Source organism: Accipiter gentilis, chromosome 9, assembly GCF_929443795.1.
Source record: "Accipiter gentilis chromosome 9, bAccGen1.1, whole genome shotgun sequence".
NCBI classification, from domain to species: Eukaryota; Metazoa; Chordata; class Aves; order Accipitriformes; family Accipitridae; genus Astur; species Astur gentilis.
In genome coordinates this window covers 26,209,500-26,221,672 of record NC_064888.1, presented here as the reverse complement: position 1 = coordinate 26,221,672, position 12,173 = coordinate 26,209,500, and the positions used below count along the sequence as shown (strand labels likewise).

Below are 12,173 nucleotides of genomic sequence, written 5' to 3'. Positions count from 1 at the left end.
GCTCTTTTCTACAATATTAGTGATTCACACTTCATTATTACAGGATCCCCCCAAATATAGTGTCATTTCTTATGAAATAAATGGTTTCATATTTACTGTAGATAATTTAAAACAATAGCTGTAATGCAGTAATTGCCTTACTAATAATGGCAGGAACTTTAGCAAATGCAGTGGTTATCTTTTCATTTGCAAATTCTACTTCAGAATATCCCACTTACCTTTGAATATCTGAGGTAAGATCATAAAAACAATGGCAATTCAATGAGCTATTACTTTTAGTTGCAGTAACAAAGTAACTTCTTAATATTTCAGTCATAACGGCTAATATATTCACACATAATTCATACAGAAATTTCCACCCATGGTGATTATTTCACCTATAAGGACTCAATAAGAACACAGATCTACTACCGCATTGCAAAAAGTCAATTATCTATTGGAACAAACTTTACCATCCTTCTTCAATAAAATTCATTTAACGTCCAGTAAGGGCCCAGTGCTATCATATCTAACCACACAGTGAAATCTGTATTACTTTTATGAATAGAATTTGTCAAATTGCTTCCTCCACAGTTGCTTATTAACAGGAATATGCATTAATATTGTAGGTTTTAAGATAATGATGAGATAGTTGGTTTTGTTGTTGTTGGTTTGGGGTTGGATTGGTTTTGGTTTTATTTTTTAAACAAAGATGATAAATTTATTGATGCACATGCATCTTTCTCTTGACACTTGATACATCTGATTATATACAATCAGTATTTTCAGCCAATAACAACCTGTATTTACTCCATAGTGTAGATACGCAGTAAACTACTAGTAATAGCTTTCATTTCAATGGAATAGAAGGAACAAAGGCTAACCAGACAGACTACTAAAAAGAAAAAAAAAAAATAATCAGGAAAAATCCCTGTTGTTACTGAGGATGACAATGTATGTAGAAAAGAGCTGAAACATCAGCCCCACAACAGCATGAATGTCAAGAAGTTTGTTTCTCCTTATAAAATTATATTTAATGATACTAAACTTCCATATTAAGAATACAGCCTGGGATTTTTTGTGTGTTGTTTCTTTTTACCTGTGGTAGTGGTGGTGCTGGTGCCAGGTTCACATCATTTTGGCATGGAAATTCTCCAACAACAGGGCCTATTTAACATCATCAAAATTAATTCAGGACCATAATTTAATCAGTACCTTTTACATAATAAACTGTTTTCTCTTAGAAGACAGGTATCTATATAAAGCACAGGTTATTAATTTTAAAGTATCTGTAAATAAGATTTTCTGAACATTTTGCTTTTACATTCCATGGCTGTCTTTAGAAATACAAAGAGCTTAATCCATGATTTGACTTGAGAACATGTGCTGAGGCAGTTACTTTTATTCATTTTACTTATACATAAAGAGAATGTAGAAATAAAAATTGCTAGTCTACTGATCAATGAATACTTAAAACTGTTTTTCAGTACAAATTATGAGAACAGTAGTAAGTGCCAGTGGTATACGCAGCAAGAGCAATGTAACAACAGCACATCTTTTAGTAAGGTCATGCCTATGGAGGTATGGGGGTTACTCCATGTACCAAAATTCTGGATAGCAACCCCAACTCTTCCTTGCCTGTCCCCATGCATGCCCTACTCCAGTCCCCCCAAAACTTCTTCCTGCATCCAGTCCACTTGTCCGTAAGAACTTCTAGTCTTAAATTCCTTAAACCTCCCTTCTACCTCCATACTCAAATTTCAACCCTAACCTTTACATTGGGAGTTCAAGTGCTTTCCCCTCCTAAAATCCCAGATTTATACTGCTTCCAATTCTTTTCCACTCTCAGAGAAAATAGCGTGTCTGCCTCCAGGAGGAAGGGTTCCCTCTGAGAAGCTTTTTAGCCTTCCTCTTTTGGCTACCCTCCAGAGGATAGGCACCTGCACTTGAAAGAATGCTTATTTGGACTCATGGGAAATGCAATAAAATCCCCATTTCTCTTTCATGGCAGAAGAGAGGCCACGTGCCAGATTAAATTGTTTAAGACAGGGGAGTATGTGGAGAGAATACCTTGCTATAATCTCTGTAAGAGTAACCACTTGTTAGGTCGTCTCCTGTGCTCACCCTTGTCTTGGGAAGATACCATTCCAAGCAAATTCTGGCAATATAGTTATTACATTTTAAAAAGTCTTCTCTAGAAAGGAAAAATATTAGAGCTATTTCTACTTAGCAATGATTAGTCATGAAAACTGGAAAAATGCTTTGAAGCAAGTCTTCCTTACTCAGCTGCAGAGTTACAATTTCCACACTACCATAAAAATCAATCATTCTGAGACTGGAAGGAGTTTCATGACAGGCGCACAGCCATCTGCTTCTTTCTGTTCCTACACACAAGCCTTTAATATTCTTGTCTCTGCAACCAGTTACATGTTGAAATTTAAGTCCAATATAAACTGGTGACAAATCCACACAAAACAACATAGAAGTTTTTCCTCTCAGCTTATTTATATTAACCAGAAACACTTTCAACCTTTTCTTTCTTGAATTCTAAAACAGAACAACACAGTTTACAATGCACAGCTAATCTAGATTATTTGAAAATAAAACTTAAATAAACTTTGACTTTCTCAAGTTTAAACATAATGTTTGACATTCCCAAGGGGCTGGGTTTTTTTGTTTGTTATTATTATTTTTATTTATTTCCTTTGAGAGTGCTTGAATAAAATTGTGGACATTCATTGCTTGTCAGGGAAAAAAAGAACAACAACAGAAAAAAACCACATTGTATTGAAACTACAAATCCTAATTTTGTTTTTCCCTGTAGGACTACACAGAGCTTTATGTTTGTTTTAAAATATCCTGTTGAAAAAAGAAGTGCTATTTTAAGATATATTTTTCTAATATCAGTATAGTTCAGAATGGCTGAAGAACTTGGTCACAAACATCAACCAGAAAATTTGAACAGCCATGTGAAGAAAACCCATAAAAAGAAGTACTTTTTCCTCTGAAAGGTATGTAATCTCCAGAGCTGAGTTTTTCTTATAGTGCATTTATATCATGTAACATGGCTTGCTTGAACAGAAATTGATTAAATACTATATTCAGCGCAATACTTACAGGAATCCATTTCCCTTGCAAGGACGTGTACTGATACCTTGTGTCTTCTGGGAGCATCTATTGCTAACAGCACCTACAGTAAAAGACATCAAGTCCTTCAGGTGTGGGAAGAACCACTCAGACATTACATTTATAAAACAGTAAAAGAATGAGAGCATTTAAATTCTAATTTAAGCTTTAAAATGAGGGATAAGTTTTGGGATGTCCCTTCAAATATTACTAAAAGTCATTCATACAGTACCTTGAATTATTTTACAAGGAATTTAAGAAATTCACGTACTGTTTGGGACTCAGAAAAACTCGAAGTAATAGGAATTTAGCCATTAACTGTCATAGTATCAGGAATGTAACCTAAAATCTCCGCAGAATTTTCAATCCCTAGCAACCTTCTGGAAGTGCATCACTCTGAACACAATTGTTAAATTCAGCCGGACTAGCTCACCAATCTAGCCAGTTACTTCTGCTATAGAATACTGATAATCACGTATTGAGCAGTAGCGTAAGCAAAATAGTAGAGATTCCTACAAAACCAGAACATGGATACTTGTTCAAGTTACAATTTTTTAAACAACAGCTACTGTAATTCCATTTACTAAGTTTGTATTTGCTGCATATCTTCACCCATGCTATCATACAATTAAAAACAAAAAACACAAACCAAAGATGTCAGTGTTCACTGTGCCACGTAAATGAGTTTTAAGCATTAAGACTAAATCTCATAAAAATAGATGGTAATGGAAAAATGACCTTGGATAGTGAAAACGAGAAACCATTTTGAAAGACACTGCCCCCCCACCCCCGCCAAGAGAGAAAACAAGACGACATAGATGCACACATACCCATGCTTCTTCATAGGCAGAAATTTTTTGATCCAATAGTAAGTTCCAAAGACATATGTTTACATTATTTTTCAAAGTATTCCCTGAGCTATTAGCTGCTCCATAAGTAATAAAACAATATGTACACTTCGCAATATAGTGAATTACTGCCTATAAAATTTGTTACAAAACAGAAAGAATGAGGCCAAATTTACTGGGCGGGCTGGGGAGGTGGCGCAGACGACCCCTAGTATTTCAACTGCTTATATTGGCTCTCTGGCTAGCAACTTCATGCTGAGTTGCAATGTACAATTATGTACATCATTATGCTGTTCCTTTGTTTTGCCTAACTATGACAGGAAGAATAAAGTTTTGATTTACACTGAACAAAGATTTAAAAATATCTGTTTCATTCACAATTCACACACACAAAATATGCTGAATCATTTACTAGTTGAAGAAAAAATAAAATAACAAATTCGCAATTTTGGTCAAGCTTGGTCATAGAGCAGCACATTTTTTATTGATAAAGAAAGGATATATGAGACAAGAGGAGAATAAGAGCTGATAAGGGGAAAAAAACCCAAACCAACACACACCCCAAAACCCAATCCTTTTCCACAATTTTTACAGTATGCTAGTTGCCACTAAACTAAGTAAGATTCAGGAAACAAAATTATTATTAAGGTATCTCCATCAATCATATCATTTGCCTAGAACAGGCATAAGTATATGCTTTCATAGTTCACACAAATAACATCCAGTTGTATCTACATCTCTTTCCAAGTAACATTTTAACTACATGACTAACTTACCTTGTAGAACTGTATAATATCATCCTTGGTCAGGGTCTTTAGATAAGCCACTTCAATGTTATCTGCACAACAATAGTAAAAATTAGAACAAGTCTGCAAATCATAGCTGGTTATTAGGACACTACTTATTCAAAGTAGATTTCTTTCAAATTCAGATGCTGTAATTGACTGCAAATGATATGCTTTTCATTGTTAACTTGCAAGCTAATACTTGCATCACTAAAAGTGTCATTGGAAGCTTGGCAGAAAATTATACTTCAGTAAGTCCATTTGATTGAACTTACTAAAAAATGCATGTTTGAAGAATACTGATTGCACTGTATGTTATTCAGTAGCTAAAAAAAATATATGCCTGCTCTGTATATTATCTTCAAATCAATGTTACACATTTCTAATGCAGACTGATTATAGATGGCTTTTATTCACAGTTAGGAAACAGGATGGTAAGATGTGCTTTGGCAGGATGTACTTTTAAACAAATGTAACAAATGGTGCCTACATCATATGTGTTAAGAAATAATCACCTTTAAGATACCTGGGGACAATGTGTTTCAGCAGCTACATTGCTTCATCTAAATTAAATTGCAATGAACTGAACATATAATATTATTACTGCATAAGCAGGAATTTTTTTTGCTGTAGGCATGCTTGCTTTTCTTAGGGTTACCCAGATCAAGAAAGAAATGTGTACAAGAGAACAAATACGCAGCTAACAAGTGTGTGAGGCAGGCTATAAGTAATCAATATTAAGTTCTACATGGAGGAAATAAAAAACAAAAACAACAAAACCAACACAGTTTGGAAAATTAGATGACATTTGGGAGAAAGTTTTTAAATTAAGTAAAACAGTAGAAGTAGAAATAATAAAAATGTTAAAACCTGAAAAAAACCCCTTTCACTTCTTAAGGCTGGAATATGAATTTCTGATTTTGACAATTTTAGTCATGTTAGAATCATTAATGAAATAAAATTACTAGTGGGTAGTGGGGAATTAAAGACATAAAAGCCAAGGGAAATAATAAGTTGAGAGAGATTTAGATATGAAAGTTATGGCTGCAGCTGGAAGTAAGAAATTCCAGAGAGATAATACAGATCCAAGTATGGTAAAAACAGAAACACTGAAGGCAGAGAAAAATTAAACTGTTTCATCAGACACAAAAAAAGTACTTGAGGGGATAAGTTTCCACGCCACTCCTTACACTCAGGCATGAAACCTCGTCAGTAGCTCTTACTCTCTCAAGACCAAGCTAGATGACAAAATTCTTATTAAAACAGTTTAGTTAGTCATTGTCAACCAAAACGACTGTATTTGCTATTGTAGAAGGCCAATACTGTGCATGTAAAGCATAAGAGAAGTCACAGGATACAGCCAGAGTTTTATGTAGGAAGCATATTATGCATGAAAGATGGAAAATTATAGCTGTGAATAACAGTCGAGAGATGAAAATGTGAGGAAAAGCCAATCTGTACCTAAACCTGATTTTTTTTTACATTAGAAACTGTATTACTAATATACCTCAGTATTTTTGATTAAAAACCTTCAAACGATGAAAAAGGGAAAAATACAACTTAAATACTATGTAGGATCACAATGTAAGAACTGTCAGTCCATTTTCAGTAATAACACCAGAAGTTGGTTCTCAATTGGTCTTCTACAAGCCTGTAATCTTCAAAGTATCAGGTATGGAAAAAAAAACCAAACCCCAAATTAATGTTTCTTCGAGCTACTCTAAGCTGATACAGGTCACATGTTAGTTAAGATACCTGCTGTTGCCTCTGCCATTGCTGCCTTGAAAGAACTGTGCAATGGGAAGAGGAAGAGGGTTCATGTGTGCACTTTCAACAATGTCAAAGTGTATTTGAATGCATCTCAGTCAAGTATTACGCACATATGTAATAGAGACAACTGAACATCACAGAAAGAAATTTGAGCTTATGCAACATCAACATTTGCATTCAAACCACTTCCAATCCTTGACCTACTCTATGTCTCACTGAGCCTTAAGGGAAAGAACGAAAGATCAATGAAGCATTTGCCAACCCCCATCATATAGTGAACATCAGGCAACACACTTATCCTCTATTACTAAAGGCTCCTACAGCAATGAGAGAACAGGCTCCACAAATGAGGTCATTTTCTCAGAGCAGAAGGAAGAAATACAATTTACAGGACACAAATCACCAAGAAATATATTAAATTATGCACAGGCTATGTAAAAATTTAAGTTGCTCCCAAATTAATATGACACTCAACAGTCACAAGTGTAGCCAAACTACAGCATTCAGTTTTAAAGCAATTATAATTTGTCTTACCTCTGTCAAAGTTATACTGCTGGGAAATTATTTCTCCCCAATATTTAGCACATTCCGCAGACAGCTTCTTTGGTTTGTCTAGACGACGAATTGCTAAAGCTTGGATGTGTTTTTGGAAGGCCTCTTCTGTCATATCTTCTATGCATTTCTCCATAGTTTTTAAGAATGCTTCAACTCTGCTTTCTAGATAGTGTGGTGGCTTTTCAGATTGGATAATAAATCGCAGTCCTTGTATGCCATTTGCCCGACGTGGACCACTGAACACAATGTAACCTTGGCAAAACAAGAATAGTCACAAATTAAAGAAACCCCTTGTTTCAGCATTAAGTTTGCCAAACATGGCATGTTTGACAAGAATGCAATTTTATGAAATAATGCAGGTTTTCAAAATACGCTAATGTTTGGGGTTTTTTGTTTGTTTGTTTTTTAAAACATCTTTATTTTACTGAGGTAAATATCAGTTCAGGGAAAGGGTGAGGAAATGATGCAGACCAAGACAGAACAAAAGGAATTTTGTCATCAGGATTAGGTAACCAGAAATTAAGCTGTACTCTAGTGCTTCATTAGACACAACAGTAGGAACTTATTATTTTTTCATAACATCTAATCTGAATTCTCCTTGCTGCAATGTAAGACCACTATTTCTCATCTTATCAATTAGATACAAAGAAAATATTATTGCCTTCCTTTTTGGTGCAGCTTTTACTTATCTGAACAACTAAGCCTCTCTTCCATCTTCCTCCCCTCTTTCAATAACTAACCTGCACATTTCAGTCTTTCAAATGTTGTTTTATAGCTCTCTAATCATTCCTTGATGCTCATGTCAAAACTGGATTCAGTATTTCAAAGTCCTTACCTGAACAATATAGAAGTATTATTGTGTTTGCATCTTGGAAGCTCCCATTTATATATAAACCAGTGTTTTACACAGCAGCATTATGCCACTGATTTATGTTCTACTTCCTATCTACTGTAACCTGTAGATTGTTTTCTACAGAACTGCTACCTAGCCAGTTGCTTCTTAGCTTGTATCTGTGCCATTGATTATTCCTGCCAAACTGTTCCTAACAAATTGCATCTTATCTTCATTCAAGTCATGCTTCCAAAATGTCAAACTAATTTTGAGTTCTATCTTCCCACACACTTGCAGCCTCTCCCAGCTTAGTATTATCTGAAGATTTAGTAAGCGTATTCACTCTTCTATCATCCAGAGTTTTGATGAAAATACTAAATAGCATTGGATCACAATAGAGCTCTGTAAAACACCATTTTTCAAATGAGCTAATCTATTCTCCAGTCATGACTTTCCAAACAGTCTTGTATCCAAATGTGTAGCACTCCCACCTAGGTGCTCTCTGTAGCTTGTTTGAGAATATTACATGCCTTTCATACTATCAAGAAAAGACTTACAACATCACCACTTCCATCCATACAGCCAAACTCTGTTTGTATATAAAAAAAGTTTGGTTAGTTTGACCTGAGTTTGTCCAGTAATAGTTTCTCAGTTATGAATTTAGAACCAATTTGATAATTCTAATTCCTGGAAAATATGGAATAAGTTAGCTGACTGATCTGTAATTTCCCTGCTTTTCTCTTACCTTTTTTAAGGAAACATATAGCACTTACCCGTGATTATTTTTTCCAGTACCTCATCTATCATCCACAAGTGCTCAGCTATAAGACTTCCAATTCCAGGATTTCATAATTTTGGTTTTTGTTGTGTGCGTTTTTTGGGTTTTTTTGTTGTTTTTTTTTTTTTTTAATGAATGTAGAGTTCATCATGCCTGAACTCTTTAAAAGCTTCTAATTTATCTGAGCAGCTTTTAATCTGTTATTTTCCAGTTCAAAGGTAAGCCTTGGCCTTTGATCGCCAGTATTTATTTTGGAAATCATCTCGTCACAGTTGACATTTTAAGTGAAAACTAACAAATCCATCCTAAAACATTTTTAGGTGGTTCCCCCCCGTCCATTAACAATTTTTCTCTTCCTCTTTCTTGTACTGCTAAAGCATTTATTGAATGAGTTCTTGTTACTACTTCTACTGTTTAGCAAACTGCTAACTCCTGAACTTCTTTTTCTCTTCACTTTCTCAGAGATCTTATTAACAATTCCATGAAGTGTATTGAATTTTGCTGGTATTTATACTGTCTTCCCTCTTAAGTCTTTGTGAGCTCTATCATTTGGCAGTTACGCAGTGCTGGACACACCCTCACACTTGTTCCCTGCCTCCTCTTTAGCTGTTACCTCCAACTTCTATACAAAACCTGTCACCAGCACATTCCAAAATCCTGCTAAATTACCTGGGTCCTGCCCTATTTTCAGCAGGTATCTAGATGGTTAAAATCCCTATGATGAATATGGTATGGCTGATTCTGCTAGTTGTTCACAAAAAGTCTACTCTTGCCTGATCTCCCTGGTAGTTCATAGTTACCACACTGAGACATTCCCCTGCCACTCACCTTTGGAAAAACTGTACTCCTCCTCATTAGTATTTCAGTCACACAAACTGTCACGCAGTCTGTCTCTCGTTGTTATCCTGGTTTGGAATAACCTTACTAGTTCTCAGTCTTACTGGTTCAGGTAACAATTATTTGTACTTATTGGTGAACAGCCGTGTTCTTAAAAAGCATGAAATGTATTTAGGTCTTCACCAACATGGCAGCTTACCATTACCCACACAGCAGTATTCCTAAGATAGGGCTTATGAATCATCAAGTACACCTGGAAGTAGGATTACACGCAGAAAAGACCAAACTGATTCTTTAAGAAGATCTAAAATTTAGGAAACTGACCTAATGTCCTTTTTGTAAAAATTCTAGATACGAAGTTTTCTGTACAGTAATCAAACTTTTTTTAAAAAAGAGTTAGTTTCAGAAATTTCAGACTTATCTTAAAAATTATGATTGCTGCTTCTCAATTTAGAGTCTGTGCACAGTAACATTCATTTGAGTCATCATCCATTAAAATGATTTACATTTACCAAGTGCCCTTTAAATGGCACTCACTAAGCAGGGAAAGAACACCTCATCATGTCTCATAGAAGTGTGTGAGTACGCGTGCATGTGAGTATACAGAGACATAATCACTATGGGAAAATTTACCTAGTTGTTCCTTGGTGCGCAGAGTATTGAAGCATGGTTCTGAGATAATCTGACAAAAGAGCTCCAGAAACATATTCTCAGAAGTGCTCTGCATGTCTGTCTGGTAATATATTTCAATGCCACAATTGTTATGAACTTCATTTCTCTGTTGATACACAAACCAACCTCCTAAAAGACAAAGTTGAAACATTTAAGTTCATTAAAATGTACATTCTTATTGTCCACAATTAAAAAGATAATGTTCTATCACTTGTGGAATGGAATTATAATAAATGGTTTAGGACTGTTAAAGCAGAATTTCCACTAACAGCATACTCTTCATGAAACAAGTAAAGAAAAGATTATTTTAACACATTGAAATGTCATAGCTTGAGCATATCAACAAGTAAATCGAAACTGGCTGATTCTCCTTAAGCAAGTATTTTCGGAACTAGGGTGGAATTTTACATTACCTCTACTGTGTAAATAGTTTCTGAAAACAATTTGTCAGAAACATTTATGAACATTAAAAATAATCCAGCATTTAATACCAATAGCTTCTTTGGTATATGGTAGCTTCCACAAGCTGATGATCAGCTATGGGTAAGGGGCTTTGGCTGTATAGCTACATATGTCACCATTTCTGTATAACTCCCAGCAATTCCTTAAACCTCCTGTCTTATATATAAGACTTTTTTGCACAACAGAAGTAAAATCGTATACAAACACCACGAGACGAAAAGAATTTATATTAGAAAAAAACAGTTAGTTGTGTAAGAGCTTTTAGTTTTCTCAAAAAGCAAGAGTAACTCAGGACAATCCTTCACTGAATGGTCAATTAATACTTGAAAGTGCTCAAAGAATGGTGCTTATTCAAACGTGTATACTATGCGTAGCAGAGTGTGGGGCAGAGCTCTTATTTCCACAAATCATACTGAGTGAATTAGGACTGAATCACAGAATCATGGAGTCATAGAATGGTTTGGGTTGTAAGGGACCTTAAAGATTATCTAGTTCCAATCCCCAAGTTGTCCAATTTACATACACAGATTAAAAATGAAATCAAATTCATTTTCAGGTACACCAGAAAGATGATGTATTAGTGCACAATTTTATTAACAAAACCACACCCTAACTGTATTTTTAAGTTTAAAATAATTTGAAGTAAGTCTGATTTCAAAACAAGCTCCTATCAACAGAATAATATTAATTTTAAAACGCCATTAGCAAACAGAGAATCTCAATTTAATGTGTATTAAAAAATTTTAAATAAATCATTTCACTTACTGTCAGGAAGTTGCACTTCTCTGTATCTCACTAACTGACTGGGAAGAAGTGGCTTTGTATGAGCGTGCTCAATGAGAGTGTCCTCAACCATCTGCATAATTCCTAACGCAGCCTGGAAGAGAAAACATAGGATGACTTTTAAATGATCATTAGTTATTCTGTACCTAACAGCAGGGTAAGACTTTCCAATTGTTGATGGTGACATGAGAAAAGAAAAAAGGGGGGAAAAAAAAAAAATCAGGAATAGCAAATAGGGATATTGTAATTTAACAAAAATACAGCAGAGGTTAAGTAGATAAGAGGAAGTAGGGGCTGGGGAGAGGGCAAGGGGTTTGTGGGGGGTTTTTTCCACATTTATCTTGTCTATGTGTTTACTACTCCTCCCCAGTGCTTCTGAAATTAAAGTTCAATGGGCTTTTTTTTTTTTTTTCCCCCCTCTCCCTTCACCACTTTGATGTACTCATCTTTCTAAGTTTGAAAATGAGATACCTACAATGTACATTTGCAAAGCAAATGACATTTCAGGAGATCCAATTTTAAGAAAACAAATTAATGGTTAAGTTCAAACATGCATTCCATTGACATGCTGGTAGTATTAGGACTCATTGCCCAGATACTTTCTTTTATTTGATGGATTAAAATAATAGTAATAATTAAAAAATAATAAATAGTGAAAAATTTAAAAATTGTTAGTGTCATTCAAGGATTTAACTTCAAAAGCTTTACCTGTGAAGTCTTATATGTTCTTGTAGCCTGTATACTGG

General features: G+C 34.9%; 1 protein-coding gene across 3 annotated transcripts in view; it reads right to left on the bottom strand.

The window, feature by feature from the left end:
• IDE (insulin degrading enzyme) overlaps nt 1–12,173 on the bottom strand; it is a 74,507-nt gene that overhangs the window by 6,992 nt on the left and 55,342 nt on the right. For all 3 annotated transcript variants that reach the window (XM_049810429.1, XM_049810428.1, XM_049810427.1), the window contains exons 19-24: nt 11,410–11,521; nt 10,144–10,311; nt 7,043–7,315; nt 4,730–4,791; nt 3,097–3,169; nt 1,079–1,146 (exon numbers count right to left, since the gene is read on the bottom strand). In XM_049810429.1, coding sequence (XP_049666386.1) covers nt 1,079–1,146; nt 3,097–3,169; nt 4,730–4,791; nt 7,043–7,315; nt 10,144–10,311; nt 11,410–11,521 — 756 coding nt within the window. The remainder of the gene's footprint in view (nt 1–1,078; nt 1,147–3,096; nt 3,170–4,729; nt 4,792–7,042; nt 7,316–10,143; nt 10,312–11,409; nt 11,522–12,173) is intronic.